The sequence below is a fragment of the Rhea americana genome, unplaced genomic scaffold, assembly GCF_003343005.1.
Source record: "Rhea americana isolate MKP2758 unplaced genomic scaffold, rheAme1 scaffold_45, whole genome shotgun sequence".
Taxonomy (NCBI): domain Eukaryota; kingdom Metazoa; phylum Chordata; class Aves; order Rheiformes; family Rheidae; genus Rhea; species Rhea americana.
Genome location: NW_028186590.1, coordinates 2956132 through 2979761, shown reverse-complemented (window position 1 = coordinate 2979761; position 23630 = coordinate 2956132). Strand labels below are relative to the sequence as shown.

General features: G+C 38.7%; 1 protein-coding gene across 1 annotated transcript in view; it reads right to left on the bottom strand.

The window, feature by feature from the left end:
- KCNQ5 (potassium voltage-gated channel subfamily Q member 5) overlaps window positions 1-23630 on the bottom strand; it is a 304096-nt gene that overhangs the window by 20157 nt on the left and 260309 nt on the right. Inside the window, exons 7-11 of the mRNA XM_085316085.1 lie at window positions 22875-22985; window positions 20974-21069; window positions 17395-17489; window positions 15166-15192; window positions 7200-7420 (exon numbers count right to left, since the gene is read on the bottom strand). Of these exons, the coding sequence (XP_085172211.1) occupies window positions 7200-7420; window positions 15166-15192; window positions 17395-17489; window positions 20974-21069; window positions 22875-22985 (550 nt within the window). The remainder of the gene's footprint in view (window positions 1-7199; window positions 7421-15165; window positions 15193-17394; window positions 17490-20973; window positions 21070-22874; window positions 22986-23630) is intronic.

Below are 23630 nucleotides of genomic sequence, written 5' to 3'. Positions count from 1 at the left end.
TTTCTCCTTCAGAAAATTATGGTAAGTATGAACATCTTCATGGTTTTTGTTCATATAATTCATACGATTTCCCTTTGTCAAAATAAAATGTGTCTCAGCCTAGTAAATTAAATTTCTTTTATGAAATCTCTCATTGGTTCACTTTTGCTATTTTCCTGTTTGTTGAGCCATGAATCCAAGTTCCCTTAACTGCTCCTAGCAATGATTTCCTTTCAAATTCTCCTCTGCTTTAAAGCAGAAACAAGCTGACTGTCTTTCAAGAAACAGTGCACACAAATTGTTTTAATCGTGATTGTTTACTAAGCTCCATAGGAAAAATCAACTGAAAAAAGCAACACTAATTGGAGTGGAACTTAAACACACGCCTAATGGCAAGAATATCYAAAGCTCTCCCAAACAGAGAAATGCAGCAGCACATGTTTATGTGCTTTGCAGAACAGAGGCCGGTAGAAGGAGGCCCAAGAGAGTGAATCGTATYTTTTTCTCGGTCCTGAAAGCAAGCAAGCAAGCAAGCAAAGGCTTTCTTCTAACTGTAACGGAAGGTAGGAGACAGGACAAGAAAACTTTTATCAGATACTCTTCACATTAAATGTTTAATGTTTGTCTAGAAACCAACATAAAAATCATTGGTAGTATAGGACAGTATTCGTGAAATTCAGAGAGGAGAAGATAAGATGACAGCATTTGAGGACACTTTCTCCAAGAAGTTTTTACAGAATATTTGCCATTTCCACGCTTGAAAGAAATCTGGCAGCAGAAGAAAGAAACTGATGCCTCTCTGATAGCTGAGGCAGGCTGAAAGTGCAGGGCTTTACTGCATGCACTCTTAAGAAACTCCCTCTACCTTGTGACTTCTGTAAAGCACAACCTGAGCTGCCACCGTACARGAGGTACCTATGGAGAGTGGGACAGTGCTCCACCCATATCCTCTTTCTTTTACCCTTTCTTCTCTCCTGAAAAAGTAGATTTCCAGATGAGGGACAGAAGAGGACATCAGACCTGGAATTTGTAGCTATAGTGMAGTATGGAGCTTTATAAACAGAATGTTATAAAGAATAACATCAACAACATTTTCTGTTTGAAATGTATTTCTAAACCAGCTCAAATTTGGCAAAGATGGAGGACAGGGTTGGTGGAATGTTTTTTACATGTTGAGGATATACCTAGTCTCTTTTTTACATGCGCAATTATTTTAAGGTCAGAAGCTTATTTTATATTAGTTATCAAATAACCCATGCAAGTTCCAAATATCTAAAATGTTAGCATTCCCTGCTAATAACTTTCAATTATCTTTAGTCATTATTTAACTACTCAAAAAYTTTTGGCACTGGCAATATTTCATGGAACAGCTCCCACTACTTAGTTAAAAWGGAGTCCTTTTCATTTTGAGTGATGATTTGGAGAACTAGGAGACTTTCTAAAAACAATTCATTATATGCACAATAATTCTGCAGTAAAAATTGCAGATCTTATTATAAATAGTGGCACATTAGCCAACAAGTTTAGCTTGAGAAGAATAAGAAAGAAAAATGATGGGTTGCTCTAAAGTGATTTTTCATGCATGTATGCATGCTTTTAGTGTATATGTATATACACACCTCTGCTATTCTACATAYACTACATACAAGATATTTATGTAGAACTAGGAACTAATGGGCTAAGTGTTATGCCTAATTGACTGTCTCTTCACRTGTCCTTACAGCACACGTCAGTTGATATGGTATCTGATATAAGGACTAATGCAAGCCCTAAGCACTGGGAAATTTCCAGGTCCTGTTGTCTGAAGGGGATTTTAGTTGTAGTCAAAGGCCTACATAAATAAATAAATAAATAGCCTGAAGGCTAGCTCTGCTCTTTTGCATTCTCCCTTGCCCAYCCTTGGAAAAAGCAAAGGTTTCCAGGTGAGATGGGAGGATGCCAGCATTAGCTTCAGAGAGCTACAAAACAGTCGCCGTGCAGGATTTCACCAACAACATTTCATAAAAATGACAGCATTGCTAAAATATTTCAGATTTGGTGCAAGTGGTGGTTGGAAGGTTTTATGAGTATCCTTTCAGAATGACTTTGTAACTCATGTTCTCCACTCACTACTGAAGAGTGAAACTCATGCAAATAATGCCTCTCTCCATATGGTGCTCTGCTTTTCACCCTCACTGAGAAACTGAGAAGCTCAGCTCACTTGTGACCCCTGAGTAAGTGCTCAGTTAAGTGAGCAAAGGTACATACCGGGGCAGACCATAGAGACAGAGACTAAATTACAGACTCATGTGGCTAGGTCCTCCGCTGGAATAAACTGAAATAACTCCTCCAAACCAATGAACCGTACTATTTACACAAAATGAAAAAATGACTTGGAGCTTTGATCAGAATGCTAGATTATTTTTATAAGATCTTACTAATTAACTACAGTGACAACTGTAATAAATGAGAGCTCTACCATCAAGTTAAACAATCACATGAACATAAATCTCCTGTCTAGCACAGACTGATATATTACTAATAAAATGTCTTTTTATCTCATCATATATGGGCTTGTATAAATTGAGCAGCTTGATTTTGACATCATGCAGCTTCATTTTGAATCAGCAAATTGAAGCTAACTGAGATGTAAAAGCAACCAAACTAAGGACCTTTGCTACATCAGCTGAACCTTATATGGGGTCAAGATGTTTGTGCTACTGAAAGGAAAACCTGTCATTTTTGCAATACATAAATAATGTGGTAGTAACTGAGGACATGGGGGCTGAAATGCACGACTGCATTCTTTCCATGGTTTTTATAATATACTCTACCCTGAGGATTTTATGCAAGTACTCTGTAGGGAATGAAAGGCTAGAGTTCATGTGAGCATACAACGTTCRGAGATGGTGCAGAAATCAAGTATTTCCTTAGAGAGTTCCTTTTAATTAATCAAATGAAATATGTTTGTAATATCTCCTGTGCTGAACACTTTTGGTGTTTTATTCAAAAAGCCACACAATAGCTCTAGGTTGCAATAAATGCCCAATAACTCATGCAAAAGCTTGGAAGCAGAGGATGGTAGAATACAAATGTAACAGGGCACATTTATCCCTTACCGAGAACTGCATGTACAATGCACTATCTATTCTTTATTTCAACTGTGGCAGTACAAGACTGGAACAGAATTTAAGCAGAAAAAGCTGTGTTCCCTACACAAAGAAGCAAGCAGAAAAAAACAAGCCTTGGATTGTAGGTGTCTGCAGATGAGAGATTTTGTGAGACGAGTCTCGGTCTGATCTACACCAGCAAATACAAGAAGGCACAGGCACAGTGCGTTAAGCAACAGCGTGAGATCACGTGCACTGTTTAACTCTCTGCACAGCCTCCAGCAYAGGTTTGGCCTGGGCCAACTCCCTCTCCTGGATGGTCCCAGCCACAGTTCATGGGATGTGTTGGGGACCATTCCCTACAGCGAATCCACAATCCTATTAACAGCGCAGTTCCTTATCTCTTCATCATTCCGTAAAACACTTGCAAATGATTCTTGTATCCTTCTGAGGGTACGCACTGTAACACRGTCTACCATTCCTGAGGCCTCCACAGATCTAGTGGTGAGGAATTCCGTTGTATCTGCTTAGTACTGACAATTCCCTTTAAAAGTTACAACAGGGATTGGAAATACAGCGTCCTGGCACCATTGCCACTAATTTTTGCAGGGTCTCATCTTCAACAAGAGTTCTGGCAGCTGCAAGCCACATTTCAGCTGAGAGTGGACATATATTTAAAATCAGATTGTGTAAGTCTTAGTTTTCTATTTAGCTCCCCTACACTGTTGTTAAAGCTCTAGAGAGTGTCTGCAGCCATCAAAGCTTYCTCAGGTTCGGATTCAATTTGCAAATGCACATATGTAGCTGAAATAATTGCTACAGTTGCCATGCCCACTTTGGCAATAACAATAAATGGTTTATAGGCAGTTTCAAAGCACTGTCGCTTCCCATAAATAAAGACATTTATGCAACAGTTTTGGTCATACTGTTCTAAGATAGCTATGCCAATATCCTTTTGGGAGATACCTGTGTGTTTTAATCACTGCCAAGGTACCTCCTTCAATGATCTTAACCTGCAGCAGGGGAGTGTTAGCAMGCTTTTCTTAATGTCTAGCCTAAGAGTAAGACTTTTCCATCATGTTATCTATTAGCTGCCTTCCATAAACTCCTATCTGGATTAGAAATCTTCCTTTACATGACAAACTCTAACTGCTAGCATTGAGGTTTTCTAGCGGTCTCTTTCTGATTGTTTTGGCCCCGATTCTAACTTTGTCTTATATCAGAACTTAGTCAAGACTGCAAAATTGCTGCATTGGCTCATCTGCCATAGATTATTCTAATAGACTTTAATAATTCTGCTTTCCTTCAGAAATCTGTGCTCATAATGTACATTTATTCCTCYGTTTTATTTTATAGAGTGCTGTGTGCCTCACCTACACAGCAAAGTAGTTCCTCCTCAATTGGAGCTAACTGAAAATCATTCAGAACCCCAAATTTCATATAGTTAACCAAAACCAAAGCAAATACCTGTCTTCTCTTTTGGAAGGTGAAGTCCATTTTTCCATGAGATAACTAACATAAACTTTTGGCACTTCAGATTCAATGTGCAAAGTGAAGCACTCTTTGTGCTTCTTTGAATCATTTAGAGCATTTCCAGAGTTTTACTCTGATGGGATATCTGATGGCATGTTCTTACCCTCCATATTTCACTACTTCGCTTGSCCCCCGCACCATGTACTACTAGGCAGGGTGTCTGGCACAGCTCTGAATTCTGCCCAGTCAGCCTTGCCCAATATAAGCCTTAGGTTAGAAGGGTCATTGAAAATACCATTTTTTCTCCTCTCAGACTACAGAGAGGTAAGAATCGTCAGAAGAAAGAGCAGTTAAAGGGTACTGTGCTGAGTCCAGATCTTCATCTAGAAAAGGGTGGCTTCTAGTTCAGCTGGAATGTCAGTACATGCCAAAATAATTAATCCTTCAGCTGGAGAATACCGCAAGGAGGGAAACTAGAGCATCTGACAACTGAGAGATATGAATAAAGTGTTGCAAATGCTGTATTTTCACCCAGTGAAAGATGTGAGATGTTCTAACCTAAATGTATAGTTTCTAGATCCTTTCCATTAAGCTGTCAATTATAGAATGCATAAAAACTGTGAAAACAGTAACAAATATGGGGGGAAAAAAAAGAATGCATCAAGACTGATAACGCCTGTCTTTTGCTGCAAATGTACTGTGTGAGGTAGCAGGGAGTTGCCTCTCAGCAGTGAGCATACTGGACATCCATTTGATGATACCAGTCCTAGAAGTAGCTGGACTGGGTCCCAGAGTGGAAACTTGGCATTCACCTACATGTTGAGGACAATGGAAGCTGTTCCTCCTGCCACCGATGAGAAATTGGTCATATCTGTTGGCCCTTTTTCATAAGGGTGGACTTGTAGCTGGAAACTGCTGACATGGAAACTGCTTGCACTCGCTCTGAGGAGCTGGAAGATCTTTAAGGGTTTATGCACAGCTATGAACTTGTTGTTATTATTATCTTTTATCTACAGAAATACCTGAGGTGCCATTTATGCCATCTTTTCCATCAAGCAGAGACAATAACAGGGAACATGATCTTCTCATGCAGATGGTTCCTATAAATGACAATATGTACAAGACGAAATCCAGGGCAATGCTTACGAAATGTTTCTATAACAAATGGGCTGGTGAAAAAGTAAATGGGCTCCTGAGTGAGGTATAGGCTGAGAGACTGGAACACATGTGAATGGCTGAGACTCTGGTGGTGTGCTCAACAAATTGCTCTGCTATTAGTTCACTTCCAGAGGCTGTGCAAGTTACAAGGGTTTAACCTATGAAGTCATTTCTGGCTTGTCTTTTGGGGAGATACACATACTATCTACCTGATTACATAGGAAGCCTACATTTAGACAGCTTCAACTACACTCTGCTACCTACAGTGTCTCTGACTTCCCATTTCTAGGCAAAAGATCTTGTCCAGCTCTACGTTGGCAGGAGGCAGGCACCACATATGCTGTATGCTGCAGTTTTCCTGGAAGACAAGCCAGGCCATTTGCCCCAGAAAGGAGCAAGGGATGGTGAGCCACATGGATAACCGAGACCTCAAGAGATGGATGACATGGTATATCCCAGTGGCTTGCGGTAACAAAGACAAACTCAGGATTTGTGTATGAGGCTCTCCACAGGGGCAGGCTAGCCTGGAACGATGACCTTAGCAGTCGTGGGTGGTTCATCTCGTTAGCCCTCCAGGAAATGTTTATTTACCCAGACTTTTCCTGAAGAGAGGTGTTGTGTAAGATTTTTCTTAGATGAGGGATGGGGTATTTCAGTTCTATGGGTATTCTGCCAACCTACATGTCTGTAATAATATGTGCTGTAAAAAAGAAGCAGATACCTAAATTACACTCGTCTGAATATTTTTACCGACAATTGTTAGAAGTAACATGAATGACTGCAATCATATAAACGGATAAGGTTCCACTTCCACACTTTGATCAACGGATTCACTCTGTACCTTTCACACCCAGTCAGTGACACTCCCTCCTTCCACAGACAGTTCCCTCTACTTTTTGTCAGTGGGTCCCCTAGGAAAGAATAAAACACTCCTAAATGGGGAAAAATGTGGCTATAGAAAACTAAATCCCTGGTGAAGTCTGGGGCAGAAGTAACACCCCAAACAACATCCTTTCAGTGCAAGTGTCTACAAAAGGCTAGCTGTTTGGCTCTCCTTGCTCCTGCCTGTCATAGGGCTGCTCTTACCAGGCTCCAATTTGATAAGCCTTTGTAGATGAAAATCTTTCACTAAAGCAGCTACTTTAATGCAAAAGAGGATCTTAGCCAGCAAGTGGAGAGCAGAGAGCGGCAACATCAGGCACTCCAGAGAGCATATGAAAGGTTGCATTCCCATCTGCTGCTGGCTCWGCAAGGCATTTTCACAGAGATCCAGTTCTTCATGTATTAGCAGTCCTTTCTACATCTAAAACAGCTTTTAGAAAGCAATACATAAAAGCAGTTGTACTGGTTTTGTTWGCTAAAGCCGCCTACCTTTACTCCTCCCAACAGTAAGGATTAAAAGTTAAAGGATGACCTAATGGGTCACATTCAAAGCGCTGGTGTTTGACACCATGAGCAGCCTGGCAACAGTATGCAGTGGAAAATAAGGAAAATTCCTACCATCAACCGCTGGTTTTGGCTGGGAACTCTTCAGCCGCAGTGATGGCCTGAAGCGGGTCCGGTCATTGAAGCTCCAGCTCTTCTGAACCTTGGTCGGGCTCCCTTCCGTAGCAATGTCGGCGCTTGGCGACCGGCGATCCCCRACTGAAGACTGCCTGTTCTTAATACTTTGACCTCGTGGGCTGGCCATCCGAACCCGCTCTTTGAAACTTAACTTTTGACTGTGAAGAAGAGAAATATATTTTATTTCATAGCTCCTGTACTCCATTTCCTTCTATCATAGGCAAATGATTTCTAAAAATTCTAAGCAGTATTAATCAGTTTCTTACACACTTCTATTTTCATGGAATATATTTCATCTGAGAATGAAACTGATTTGAAATAACTGTTGTTTGATAGAGGCATTATCAATGACTGTCTATCTTACAGGACAGAATAACCTTGTAATGGAAATTAAAATTAACAAATAGAAACAAAATTAAGCCAATTATTACAGATTAATCTCTAAAATATTTTTTCATTCTTTGAATTTTTATCATGTTTATTTCCATGTTAGTTGGCCCAGCTCAGTGCATTTCTGACCATCTCTACAGATAATCAAGAAAAAAAAGTATTTATTATTACTGCATGCCATGTAGTTATTTATAAGCAGGCAAGAACATTGCTGTTAGTATACTCATGCTTTTTCAAGATGTGGTACCTTCCAACATTTCATACGCATTGTTAGTGAACACTCATATTCAKAATCCCTTGTTACAGCACTTATTTGGACAAGACAGAAACAGGAGTAACACAACATCCAAGAGATGACTATGATCAGTGTGATGACTGATTAATGGAAATGTAATGTTACACTGTGTGCTCAATAAAGTCATTATCTGAGACCAAGCTGGGAGCTTATTACCTGCAGCAGGCTCTACTTTAAAAAAGAATTACAACAGCCCAGCCGAGCTAATGATTGTGATTGCTTGATCAAAGGTGGCCTGTATACTTGCAGTTGGCCAACAGTAAGCTGATTTTTTTTCTTCCTGTGTTTATGACGTTTGCCTTCCAGTCAGCTGAATGTGGCATGTGTAGAGTTTCTACTTCTCAGTACTTAAATTACTTTCGTTCACATCTGAAAATATATGATGGACCTGTTGTGATGACCCCAAGGATCTGCATGTATTTTTCGTTATCTAGCCCTTATGTTTTTGTCTGGCTCTTCTTGAAGCAGAAGGCACAAAGGGAAAACAAAAATTAGTTCTGATACTTGGTTTGGAAACAAGCGTGTGTTTTATATATAAGTTTAAGTTCAATCACTTGTACAACCTTCTTGATCAAAGGTCAAACCTACTCTTGCAGGGGAAGAGATGGAGTAGGCAATGCACTAGTCTTACTGCACTGGAGTAGGATTGAGGGGTTCTTTTAGAACACCTATGGCAAAGACAGTCTACTTGTAAATTATAATTGTACCTGAAGTTAAGACACTTTCTAGTTTGCTCACACTCTTTGCATTTAACTTCAGCAGGTCACTAAGAGATGTTTTCAACGGAAAGTAATCCTGCAGCTGATTAACTAATGCTAAAATACGCTATTTGACTCTTAGATGTTTAACCAACTGCACACTAAAAATACAGTGTTAATATGTAATTATATGAAATGAATGTAATTATAAACTTTTGTGGTTGTGAAATGTTTAGATAATCAGATATCTTTTCCATGCATAGCAGAGCAGAGCATTTCAGTCTGAATACAGACATCACTGAAACTAGAAAGGATGCAGTTTGTTGCAAGCAAAGCACATGCTGAAACACTTATAAGTTTGAAGAATGCTATAAAATAAGCACAATAATAGAAAGATTATTAGATAAATCTGTTTCTATATGGCATGTCAAATCACTTGAAAGAATACCTTTAGTATAATTTCTCAATCTAACCCCCTTCCTCCCTTGTCCAAAGTAAGCAATTGTTGAAACAAACATATGATGGTGCTGGAAACGTCATCTCCTTCCATTGCAAATTGTTATCTGCACCTGCAGGACTAAATCCTGTTGTGTATTCAATGCAAAAGACCCTCAGAACCTACTACTTGAAAGAAAAGCAAGTTCTAAAATGTAATTTTCAAGGAAAATTACATTTTATGATTTAATTACATTTCAGTTGAGGAATCTTTTGAATTGTATGATTTCATGATGACATAATTTAGGAAGTATTTATTGCACATTATTGCATGCTATACAGCATGAGCAACACAATCAAAATGCACTTCTTTTAGGTACTATCTCTATACATCTGTCCAACATACTATATTTACTCATCTTAGGGCTTAGATTTCAGGAAAAGCAATTCAAACATGAAATCAAATTATTATTTTCTGGACAAATCTTACAAGTAAAAAAAATTTCTGGACAGCTTTCTTCCTCTTGCACTAATTAGAATGAAAGGAAAATCAATAAACTAGTCATAATTAAGATCACTATGGGCCATAATTTTTATTATCCCAGTAACTCCAAACTAAAAATGAAAACAGAAAATGAAAAAAGCACACGTGTTCTTAGGCCAATTAATTTGTACTAATGTAAACAACATCTGCTTTTGAATGATTTGGGCACATGGTTATAGGCTCATTTCATTTATAAAAACTGAATGATAAGAAATGGCTACTTAACCTGAATATCTTTAGTTCTCCAAATCAAAGCAATGAGGCTATAGTGAAAGGAACAGTAGACACTTCATCTGTACTAGAGACATTTGCAAAAGTGCAACACGGAGAATGAAAATACTAATTTATAACGCCGACCTCACACTTGAACTCCCCTGCTTTGCAGTAATGGCAATGTAACGGCATGCCCATGCGGAGAGTGCTGAGCCATGAACTGCCACGGAGCARCTGGAGGATGGGTTTTTTAGGAACTCTGTTTTGGCTCTTGAGTAGAAACTGCCCGAAGACACCAGTTGTAGCAGTTCCTCGCTCTTGGGTCCCTCTTCCTATTCTGAGACTGGTGGGAAATGCTCAGATGGAGCATTTCTGAAGTCACTCAACTCCCTGGGCACAGGCATAACCTGCACTGCTTGCAGCAGTGGGGAATTCATGCCTAGCAGTAAATCAGTGCCCTTGGAAGAACCCTGTCATGAGACTCTCCTATACACAGCAGAAAACATTATGGAGGAATCACTGAATTGAAGCATTTTCCGGGSACCCTGACCAGGATTTTCTTGCACTGAAAGTATAGCTCCTGGCTCTTGATGCCCTGTTGCAATGGAGGTGGAGATTGTAGATCACTTCTATGCSATTTCAAGCATCTTTGGACCATTTTTCACTTGAACTAGGGGCCACTGAAGCTTTCTGAGCCCTTTACTCTGAATTTAGTGTTGGTTGGATTAGCACTGTCCAGTGTCTCATTAAAAATCCTTCACCTCTTGCAGGACTTACCCAATTACATTTTTTCYCTTTCYCTTTTCTCCTCTCTTTTACAAAGTAGTCAAAGGAAATAACYTGAGTTAACATAAGTCTGTTAATACCCATGGGAAATTCACAAATTCCTGAAAATCCCAAAACTTAACTCGAATTTTGGTCCAGAAGAAACACAGAATCTGRAAAATGAATATCTAAATGCTTTCTGAAACACACGGCTTCCTGAATCAAACCTAAGTGACAAGGATTTGAGAGAACCACAACTGTCCCCAGTCCTCTATATATTATCATTTATTTTATCTTATGTGATTAGCRGTTTTTTCCAGCTAGTTTATATACACAGCTACTTTCTGTTGCAATCTTCCTTGACAATGGCAATCTCTTTAGAGAAGAYTGTTAATCTTCTCTTGAAGGCTGCAGGTTTTGGTATATATTCATACAGATAATGCTGGAGCCCTGAAGCATGTTGGAGATCAGTTGCAGCTGGAACCACTGGGAAGAACGCAGATGATTTCTCTCTAATTTTTTGTCTTCTGAAAGATTAGTTGTAGGGTCTGACCACTCATTCTTCCTGATCAGTACGTGCACGAACCATTCACTTCCCTCTGATAGCGAAGGACTTTGCAGTTCTTTTTCTTTCTTTTGTAAATTTTATGTTTTCCATCATTGATTTATGAAAGAATAGGTGTTTAGCGACACTAGAGGTCACTGTAGCTTCACTGCAAGGGCAATGAACACTTGCAGTGAATCAAATGACTAGATTTTATAAGATTTATTTTAATTGATAAATGCTAATGAATATTTGCWTTTCTTGTCTGTACTTACAGCTCTATCTGTCTTCCATGGATCATCTTACTATAGTTTTTGGTGAACTCAACATCTCTTTAGCTCCCTGTCCCACTCCCCTATTACCTCTACCTTCCACTACATTTGTGGTCAATCTCATCCTCYGCCCTTCTTCAACCTCAGACCTGCAGCACCTTCCCACCAGTTGCAATTCATGATCTGTTTTTCAGCTTTTCAATATCAATTTTCAGTAACTAATTTTCAATAAATATGAATGTTGATTCTTACCAAGCCAACAGATGACTTTACCGAAATTAAGCTAAATTGAACAAATGCAAGTGCAATAGATAGGACAGTAAAGTCTAACACCTGAAGTTCAAGCGTTTAAGTCTGCTCCACCAGTCTCATCCTAGAAGCGTGAACCCAAGAAATATGGTGTTATATCTCATACCTTCAATGAGTAATAACAAGAATTTCAAGATGTAATGTCTAAATKTTCAAATAGAAAAAAAATGTGTATTTTTTCCTTCTTCAAAACAGTTTCTGATTAATAGAAACTATTTTTCTTCATTTTTTATCATTAGTTTGTGCTTCTATTRATTTTTAAATTATTTGTTAAAAATATGGAAAATTTGTTACAATGTGTAGTTATAAATCAAGGGATTCTTCCCCTAAGATCCCTTAAGATATCCTTAAGATCTGGAAATTACCATTTTTGGTAAGAGCCAAAGTGTCAGCAGAATTCAACTGAAGCTGATGGTTGTTTTCACATGCATTTCTCCACCTCATAGATACAGGAGGCAGGCACAGCTTCAAAAAGCTGTGTCCAAGGGGATTCTTCTATGTTTTAACAGTTGATATTGCCTAACATGTTATATCTTAATATTCCCCACTAATTATTATTTATGTGACAGAGAACTCAACTTCTACGGCTATAAAAATCCTCTTGGACTTGGGGAAATGTCGTTATCCAAATATTCAACAACTGTTGTAGGTCTCGGCAGGATAATACATTCCAAAAAGTTCAAGTCTCAGGCAGAGGCGGGAAACCGGGCTGAGCAAACCACGGCGTGCTGCACACTGCAATTGTCCGGCCGGGTGAACTTCAAAGAACGGGTGTAATTGCCATTGTATTAATGGAATTGCAGGCAACAAGCAAGGAGGGGAATTACAAGCATTTAAAGAAAATCAAGAAACATCCTTTGGAGAAGTCAGGAACTTTAAAGCGCTAAGAAGGGGAAGTCAATGAATCATGCACCTGATGTTAGTTGGCATTCTCAAACATCATGTGAATAGGCAGGATGCTGAATACCTATGTTTCCGAGGGGTGTACATCCTGAAGAGCTTCTGTTTATTACTACAAAGCTTACTAGGAGCGAGGGGAAATAGAGGACCATGTTACTAAGCATTCTGCTACGAGCCAGGGGTTAGGTTTTCCAAACCAAATTAGATTCTTGATCGCTGGCTGTTTCTTTTTCACATGGTGCATGCAAAGACAATAATTTACATGAAATCTACTTTTAGAAACAGACATGATACAGCAGCATATGGAGAGAATTCTAGAGTATAGCTTACTTGGGTGTCTCAGAGCAGGGGACAATGATACATTTTTTTCTCCAAGCTCCTATGCTAGCAAAGCTCAACCATATTGCACCACAGCAAGTTGCCTGAGTAGGGGATCCTTACTCAGGGCCACTATTTAAAATGGTAAAAGAAGCCTACACTAGATGGGTGAAATTCATTCTTTGCAGAGAAACAATGTGTGGCCTACGCACAGCTTAAAATCGTTTGTGCTCTCAGTATGTTCCTTCCTGCTCAGGAGGAACTTCAGCCACAATGTATAATTGAGCAGAAATAAATATTATTTGCACTCAGTATGTGTATTCATAGATATAGTGAATTTAATATACAGGATTTTAAACTGCTTGCAGAACTCTAACACTGATTTACCGAACCATCCCATCTGCAGCATGGAAAACACCAAAAAGGTTGCCTCCCATTACTTTGATAAACGATTAACTAGAACACCTGTGATATTTTGAGAAACAGAAAATATAATGTGTTGAACATATTTTTATTAAATTTAGCATGGAGCTACCACCTCATCAGCACAGCTCGCTTTCTCAAAGAGCCAGCAACATTTAGTAGCCTAATGAAAGGGCACAGGTCTCTATAGACGATGAAATTCAAAAATTTGTGTTTGTAAACACGAAATTCATTTTAATAAGTAATAAAAGTTATCTTTTACCTAAAGCAAGAAACGCTTTTCTCTGCTGTTATTAAAATGAAGTAAAGAGCAAAGAGCATATTCAGAAAGCAATCCAATGCACTGCTAGTATAAACATATCTTAATTTAAAGAGTGAAACAAGAAGCAGCTTACTTAGTTCACATAGCATCCCATGCAAATCACTCAGCATTGCATTAAGAAAGAAGTTAAATAATCGAGGACAGTTACCTCTAAGTACGTTGCAGCAGTTTGCATTTACACTTTTACCACAAAAGACCACATACACAACATGTATTTTAAATGATAGAAACATATAGCAATATATCAGCATAAGAACTATAAACAGCCATTGACAAAAAACACACCTTTTTAAAAAGCACTGAGTGGTCTGTGGGTTGTTTAGGGTAGACCAAGATCTCAGAAAAAGATTAAAATTATGGATTTCCTTGAGGAATGTACAGTTGTGTTTTCCTTGCAAAAGCATAGGTTCATCTTGACTTTATAAATTCAGTTTTTAATATGCTATTTGGTAGAAACCACTGGAAAAAAGTCTTTAACATTRTGTTAACAAGTTCATTTTATACCTACCCTAATACACTGCAGTAACGGCACATAAGGGATAAGATTTTCTGAACAGACAACTGTCTTCCATTCAGGGAAAATAAAGTGAAAAAGAAGCTTGCTAAAWCATTGACTTCTTTGAAAATCACAATAGTTATCACTAGCGGGGGGCCTATAATGTAATTTTGACAGCTAGGTGTTTCTTGCATCTAGCTTCTACTCCTCCTGGGTGACTTTGGGTCTGTAGGTGCTCACAGGTAGAGCTGGCAATAAACTGTCCTCTCACAACGCCCCGTTTCGGAGGCAGCAACAGGCGGAGATGCACAACCGCTCACTGCCACCTTCAGCCTCTCCTTTTCTAAAAAAGCCAAAGGCGACTCCGAACGTTATTGTCGGGGGAGCAGGGTCAGCCCGAAAAGGTTCGGTGAAGGTGTAATGGTTTTACGTGGTGGGAACTGGCCAGCAAGCTTATGGAGGTGACGTATGGGAGAAATCACAGCGCGGCGCTGGCYGCTTGCGGGTCGGGGCAAAGGCGGCCGCCTCGAGAGACGGCCGCCCTGGGAGCGGTCCCGGCACGCCGGGGAAGGAGCTGGAGCATCCYGGGCGGGGAAGGAGCTGGAGCTCCCCGGGGCGGCCGGGAGCTGCAGGCGTCCGCCTCCGGGCAGCGCCCAGGCCCCCGTCCTCGCCGGGGGCTGCAGCCGGGGCAGCCCGCGCCGCTCCTCATCCGCCACYGCGGCACCTGAGATCTCCCCCGCCACGTTAAAACGTACGACTAAAAAAAAATTGGAAAATYACCTAGTTTTCCCACACGAAAACTGAGACAAAGAAGCAAATCTCAGCAACGCTATCCTATCGGTGCAAGCGAAATACAAACGAGATCTGCCATTCTTATCAGTACCGCGTCGCAATTTCTTGAGCCTGTTGTACCAAACCACTTAAAACCCTTTCAAAAGTGAAGATTTAAAAGATATAAGCAATAAAGGAAACTACAAACCTGCTAGAAGCTTCCCCTTGTTCTTTTCTTCAGGTGAGGGAGTGGGAGGGAAAAACAAATTTGTTATGCAAATAGTAATCACATCACTTAGTTACAGACGATGTTAGATATATGCTACACTGGGGATGGATATGTCAATGGAAGTAGTGTACAACACAAACATTACAGGGTAACCACAAAAACATTCAAGCAAGATTCATAACTACAATGCTTTTGAAAAATAAACTTTTCAGTTGTCTTAACACATGCATAACATGCTTAGTACATACCACTGCAGACTGAGTTGGCAAAGCACTTAGGCAAAATGCATTGCTGACACATATATAACAGAAAGCTGTAGACTCTTACTAGATAAAGTTATTTCTAGTAAATAAAAATGTTTAATTTTAGGTTATCACAGCAATATGCTTATTTAAAATAACAATTAGATGCACTTTTTGAGGGACAGCCAGGTTTTAGAAATTTTTAGGTGGGATACAGCTCCACTATTTATGTAAAATGTTGCCTTCAACCTGTGCGTATATAGCAAAAGAATTGCATGCTTATTAAAATCAAAATTCCATGTACCTTTTAATCTAAAAGCTCCTTTTAGTTTGAAGCATTTTGGAATTATACTTATGGTAATGGATTACTTATGGCTCTGTTCTTGTCAACTSTTTGAAATTCAAAGATCAGCTTTGGGTACCCAGCCAAACCCTTTTTTGGCTGAGTTTTTTGGCACATGATTACTTTTTTACTGTCATGTGGATGTTCATCACCCACTTTTGAGAGAAACCACTAACTCTCTTGCGCTGTCTGCAATAACAACAGTTAGGACGCTTATCACAGCTTTCCTACATGGCTCTCATTGCATTCCTTTTTGATCTTTATCTGRTATCTTTTATTCCCCGATTTGTGCCCTGTATCAGATCAATCATTTTACCACCTTCTGGTAAATCTTTTTCTGAACTAGTGAAATGTCTTGGACTGCCAATGCTCTGTGAATTCTCACCCAAACTACAAATAAAAAAATACATTAATGTATTTTTTTGTTTGTCAAACTGTGACATCAGGTCTTTTTGGTTATCTTCCACTGACTGTGTATTTAACGGAGGGTGTAATTTCCCCTAAGGAAACACTAAATGCCATAAGGTTTTCTCCTCCCTGGAAAGGCAGAGCTGCTGCTATAGCCTTACACCTAGGTACAGRCTGGGCAAAAAATATAAAAATACTAATGAACTTAAGGAATGAGCTCTGTATTAATCTTATCTTTCCTCCTTGGAGACAATCTGGAACCAAGCTAATAAATATATTGATTTGAAYTGATAAAAGGAAAAATCCCATTCAAAAGTCTATTTGCTTAAAAAGATTGTGGATCTTTAACACAAAAGTGACGGGACAAAGAGATGTGCATGCCATGGGACAAATGATTAGGGACTGAGCCTCCAGGTAAGCCTGCTTTGGGTCACTAAGGCCACTTCTACAGCAAGAGGAAGGTGCTCTTTTCAATGCCTTCCCCTCAGCCCAGGTCCATGATCAAGCACATTTAGCAGAAGAGCAGCCAATGTTTTTTGTCCCATGGAAACCAGGGTTTGGGGGAGAGGCAAGAGGAGGACCGGCAGGGGTTGCATCCGGGGTGCTCTCAGGACGTGCGGTGGCAGTGAGACGGGCTCCCTGGTCCTTCAGACCAGGCACAGCCTTTCAGCCCCGACCTTCAACTGGGACAAACTGGTGTTTTACATGGAGTGACGTGGATTCACATCAGAATTCTCTTCAGGATCTAAAGTTTCAAAATTKAAGGGAGCCCTTTTTACTCAGGTAGTAAGTAGCATTCTCCAGGAGGTGTGTTCTTCTACAAGTCTGTTATAAATAACAATACATCTTTACCAGGAGTATGTAGKAGGAACTTTGAATGGAGGCTGCGATTATTACTGAGTGCTGATTGCTACTAAAGYGCTACTGGTAAGGAGCATGGATAGTAGTAAAATATTAACCTTGATATATGATTTTTTTAGGGGGGGAGGAATATTTCTAGTGTCTACATTCAGTGATATATTTCACAGATAAATGGAAAAGATTTGTAYTTGTCCCACTGTACTAGGCTCCTAGATAATACTGGTCTGATCTATTAGTTGAAGTTTTTAATGAGAGGACTTGAGAAGACAAAACCAGACAAAACAGACAAAGACTAATTCTCTAAAAGCTTGAACAGACATCAAGAACAGCACCAGCTGCTATATTTGTACCTACTTTGTAGGGCTGCAGGTATGCAAGGCCTTCAAATGAGGCTTCCAGGTAGCAATGGAAACCGATTTCTCATCAGCCGCATAACTACGCCATACACACTACGTGCAGGATATATGATAAAAAAAGAAAAACAAGGCAAGAGGGAGCAGGGGATGAAACAAAAAATTGAAAAGCAGATTAGTAACCAATACAAGTCATGGCTTTCTTTTATCATTCATAGCACTGATACATGCCTGAGGGGAGGAAGAATACTTTCATAATATCGCCAGGTGGCTGTCAGGTTTGTTCGGCTGGCATCAGTAGAATAAAACCGCCAAGTAGCCTAGTATGGGGAAACAATAGAAAAGCACAAAGGAACCAAGAACATGAAGTGACAATGCCACCGCACTGATTATGGAGAGAGCCGATTTTGCTCAGACTGGATGTGACCTATCACACTGTCTAAGTAAATATTGCTAGCTGTGAAAACCTAGCAAAACTTTTCTGAATCATAACATGGTAGAGTAAGAGTTACGAGCTTGGTGGAAGTCCTGAAAGATATTCGGCCTATAAAGGTGCTCAATAAACAATGCAGTGATTTATTTGTGAAAATCTCGCCAGGGAAACCCACAAACACTTGCAGTTTGAGGTAAAGTGTTGTAATACATTCTGTAAATGATACTGAAAACCAGACAAAAAGCATTTAGAAGAGAAGTGAAATATTCTCTGTGGTTTGAAATATTGTGGAATGTTTAAAACTGTGAAATAAATAATTTCAAAGATGAGAGACCAAAGTAGAGCACTGAATACCAAAGTAGAGTATTGAATTTAGATTTCACCATTTAGCTTTATAACTGCATGTAGATAGTGACGTATCTTCAGTTCAACAAACTGGTACAGTTTCCCTGATGTCAGCATAACTATATTATTATGTACTAGCTAAGTATCTGTGCTGACACCTTTTAAATTTTCTTAGCTATCTTGCCTTTCTCCCTTTCTTCCCATAACACACTGGCCTGCTGTATAGGAACAGACTTTGGCAAGTATCAACCACAAACTTCAGTGGGGCTAAATCCAACAGACGTCRAAGGGTGATCTTGGTTAAGCACTTCTTGAAAGGGCTCTCCAGGCCCTTTGCTCTGATATTTGTGGTATCATCCTGCATGAAAGAATGGAAATCTTAGGCCTGATTCTCCATTTTTTTACTCTATCTAGTGTTTTATATTTGTATAAAGAGAAAAAAAATCCAGTTCTCATTTAGCAATGTTTAACATTAAATATATATATATGCATAAAAAAGCCAAAGTAGTCTCGGTATTGTCCCCATTYTAAACTAGTTCTAAACCCCAATGTACTTCAGAAAGTTAGACTCCTTGAACTGACAATAGGTTTAAAAATTGCTCAGCTGCAAACAGGCAGATTCTGTTGCTATCATTGAACTTGCAATAAAATGAAGAAATATCAAATGTATTACCATGTTATGCAGGATGTTTCAGGCCAGAATGAAGAGCTAAGTGAGTTAGTCTGGCTTCTTGTATACTGCCAGCCATTACATTTCACCCAGGTGTTCTGCTATTGAGTCTAACACCTCAGAAATGCCTGCAGGAACACATCTAGTCTTCAGCAGCAGATGAAGAATACGCCACTTTTTAAGCTGTTCCACTGGTTAATCATTCTCACTGTGCCTTATTTTTAATACAAAACTGTTTGATTTTGGCTTATAACCAGAGATATTTTTTGTTTCCATCTGCTACATTAAGTAGTCCTGCAGTTTCCAGCATTTTCTCTCTGGACTTTTATGTTCAAATAATATTCACACTAAATATTTCTTATGACCTAAACAAACTGAGAAAAGTATGTCTGTGTTACACAGTTCGGTATYCTACAGTGATACCTTAGCTATCTTTAAGCTAGGTATAGGCTCTGGCAAACAGTTGATCTATGGCAACAGAAGTTAACGTGGAGTAATTCTACAGAGTAAATGATCAGAAAATAGTTGCTATCCTGATAAACTACAGTGTACTTATTTCTATGGTAGCTTCTTGCCAATACCCACAATAGCCCCTTTAAAAATACTTGGGCACTGATACAGTATGTTATGATACGCAGTTCAGACTCATCCTGCATTTCAGAACATGAAGTCCAGTGCTTCTGAACATGAAGTTCTCCAGTCCTGGGCTCATTTTTTCAAATTGTTTCCTTTTCTTTCTCCAGTTATCCAGCCTCATTTACAAAGCGTGGCTGCTGAGTTGATATGTAGCATTTCTGTACCAGCATCACCATGCACAGCGGTAATAYGAGCCGCTTTCTACTTACTGCACTTCCGGTTCTTTATCTAAGGACAGTAATAAGACTTGTCAGAGTAACATGCTGGGGACTTCTATGAAGCACTTGATCCTTCCCCTCACCTTACTCCTTCTCCTCTGTCTTTCTCATCGTTGATCAAATCTTTTCCAGAGTCACTAATATTAGGATATAGYCTTGTATTGATAGCCAGAATTTACTGTTCCTTGATCTACAGTTTTGTATGTGGTATACTAASTCATTTGATTGGAATCCTTCCAGCCTGATCCATCCAGACCACTCTTGGATTCCCAAATCCCCACCTTCTCTTTAACACTTTGCCAGGCCTTCCGCCATCAGCAAATATTTCCAGCAACAATTTCACATTAATTTCAAGATCATTAATGAATATGTTGAACAACCTTCACCCTTCACACTCCTGGGATCCCACCACAAATGTCTTCAGTTCCTGATGCTTCTTCCTACTAGATTCATTTTTTGAGATTAGTCGGTCAGCTGCTACTCTTAATCTATTTAGCAGGCTGTTTTACAAATTCTTTGGTTGRACTGCCACATGGTAATAAAATAAACTACCTGTCAAAGCTTAGATCTATTGTATCTGATTTCTCTGTCCACTAAACTTTAACCTCAAGATGGAATTCTATGACTGCAAGTTAAGGAAAACAAATTGCTACAAAGTAGCTGTTTAAACTAGCTGTTTAAAGTAGCTAGTTTAAACTAGCAAATATCATGTTACTTTTACTTTTTTTTTTTCTAAAATGTTGACCTCCACCATTTTGTCAATATTTACCTGAAATCATTTCAGACAGTTTCAGACATTTCAGAATTGCTAGAGTCCAAAATGTGTTTCTACCTTTTGATTTGAATGTTTGAAAGCAATTCTCTGTACAGGACACCTCATTTTCACYGAGTGTATCACTCAGTAGAGCACTCTCAACACTCTAGTAGTGAAAAGTAATGTAATATAGGCAAGAGTGCTCTGCTGTCCGTTGTTGGTATGGTTGTCTAGGGTTCAATTCTGTATTTGCAAGTAATTTGCTAACTGCAGCAAGCAAGAAGACATGCAGCTGACATCCTCTACTCGGTCTCTTCAGCATGGATGGGACTCATGAATCACATACAGAAGTGCTGTATATGGAATTATAAAAACATGCCAATTGTTGAACAAAGTTATTTCATGAAACTATTCAATCCATTAAACATTATTCCCCCAAAACTTTCCAACCTGAAATGATAAAACTTGCTCCAACATGTACTTTAAATCACCTGCTATTATCTTTTCATTGATTTTATATTTACCTGAATTAAACTGGCAGCCGGATTCCTTCTTTTCTCAAAGTGTTTCTGACGATGCTGTTCCTGCACCTTTAATGCAAATCCTGAGCCAAGGATGCCCTGCAATACAATACACCATCTTATCATTATGCAGGTAGTATTTTCAACCCATGCCCATAATYAACTGCAAAGGCTTTGTGAAGATGATGTTTGATACAATTACTTCAGAAAACACATTTATTACAGTACAGGGCTTAGAAGGGGGGCCTGTTCATAGCCAGCGAGGAGACTCCCTACTAAAGCRAACCCATCTGTGGTGCTACCACTGGCAGCTTATCCTAACCATCGCTTGGATTTGTGCTACGCGACGCTGCTGCTCAGTGTTTGTGCTTTTGCCTTTAGAAAAGTTAGAATACACCTTGCTTAACAGGTTAAGACCATTTCCTCTCACTCCCACCCAAATTATCACCCTTGTTGATTTACAGGCTATGAAAAAAGCTGGCAATGAAACCTCTCCCCTTTTGGCTTTTCTTTATCATTGAATATGTCAGAAAAACTGGACTCCTGCGGATAGACCCAAAGGCTGAAAATGTTTCCCTCAGCTTGCAAGGAGTGTAATATATCTCCTGGACATGTCTGCATTATAAGCAAGAATACTTCCACTTGACTGTTAGTCAGGATAAAGTAAAATTAGAAATGCACAAAAAATTTACCCATCTTTTTTTTTTATGAACTGATTCAACACAGAAGTGTATGTTAGGAAAATGAATACCTGTATATAGATAAGACATGAGAAATGAAAGTTCTGACATCTCTAATAAGCAAAGTTATTTATTTTCACATATTCAGTACATTTACTCCCTAGTAGTTCTGCTAAGACTACCTTTCCTGTTAGTGGTGACTAGGTAACAAAGAGAATTAATTACAGTAGCTGCCATTAAATGTCAAGATTCACAAATAGGTAATGTATTATAATTATAATACATTGTGATATGTCAGAGATACTAAAATAATCTCTGTACTTAGAATAAGAAATGAATATAGTATTCTAGATGATTCAGTACTGTTGGCAAATGCTGACTTCTAATATTGGTTTGTCTATATGGTTCAAAACAAACGTATTATTCCAACATACATTTTATAATGATCTATAGATAAYGAATCTCAGTATTAAAATACTGATTTTCCACATGTATTGTGCTTGATGTAATACAACAAAATAGAAATGTCATTTCTGATATCATGCTTTTTCAATACTCACTTAAAAAAAAGAAAGGAAATTCAGTCTTTCACAGTTGGATATTACACTCACAAAAATTAAATGTTATTTCTGGAGCTTAGTCATTAGATGATTCCTATTTGCATTAAAGTCTCTTTAATATTAATAAAAGTACTAAAAATAAACTGTCATGTCTATTTATTATAATCCACAGAAAACAATAATTGCATTTTTGCATTCAACTATGCTAAATTTTTCTTGATTTAATGCCTTCTGCTGCTGTAAATTAGTAGTCTGAACATGGTCAGACCAGAGAACACGTTAGAAATATTCCACCTTTTTCAGTATAATCTAATTCAGAAAAACGTATCAGTTGAGTTATTTCAAAATACTAAAAGGAAAGCAGTAATACATGAGTCACAATTCACAAGAAAAGAAAGGAATTTCATCCTTACATTATATCCTTAAGTATACATCCTTATACTATCTAATTTAGGATTTGTTCTTGCCAGCCTCACAAAATGTCAGGCAATGACAGAAACAGCTTCAGTCCTTTCATTTGGACTTCACCAGTGTTGTCAGAGAGAAAAAAGCATTAAACAGTTGCTCTTCATGTGGACAGCCTCCTTCAGCTTTTCGTATCGTAACAGCAGTAGGAACTACTAAGGTTTCTATGAAGTTTTACAAATGTTGTAAGGATACTCACAGCAGGGAGTGCAAAGAAAGAAATGCCAAGGAGAGCAAATCCTGCAGAGAGCAACCTTCCAAGCCAAGTAAGAGGAGTTTTGTCTCCATAGCCAATGGTTGTCAAGGTGATCTAAAAACAAATGAATGAACATCATGGATTACTGAAGTCCGTGATAGATTAGCTAGAGATAAAATACATTGCATGAAACACYATTTCCACTAAGTAATCATTCACCGCAACACATGAAATATACAAAATTGTTTCTAAAAGAAAAGAAATATATATTGATAAGAGTACATTTTTCTATGAAGACTCAATACTGTCTGTAACTGAATAAAACTGAGATAAAAAATAAATATGAGATAAATACCCCAAAACCCAATAAATAAATTTTAAAAATAATAAAGCAGATGGTCTGTGATCTCRAAGTCTAAGCAGAAAAAATGTCCTTTTCAGTACATGTAAAGGTGTTCCACCTATTTTCAGTAAAAACATACAATAAACTGTAGGTATTTGCACAACTACATAAACATGATATTTTACAAAGATCATACTGCAGAAATATAATAGGACTAAAAGGATGTTGTAGTTCACAGACAAGATAAAGTCAATGGAATTGCAAGAGGAGCTGCATTTTCTAGAAACTCATTGCAAGAATTTGAGCTAGATCATCTTCTGAAACAGAAAGACCACAATCAAAAGCTGAAAGGAACCTTAAGAAGTTCCTGGTCCCTTCCTCTTCCTTATGACAAAGTCAGACATACCTATACCACT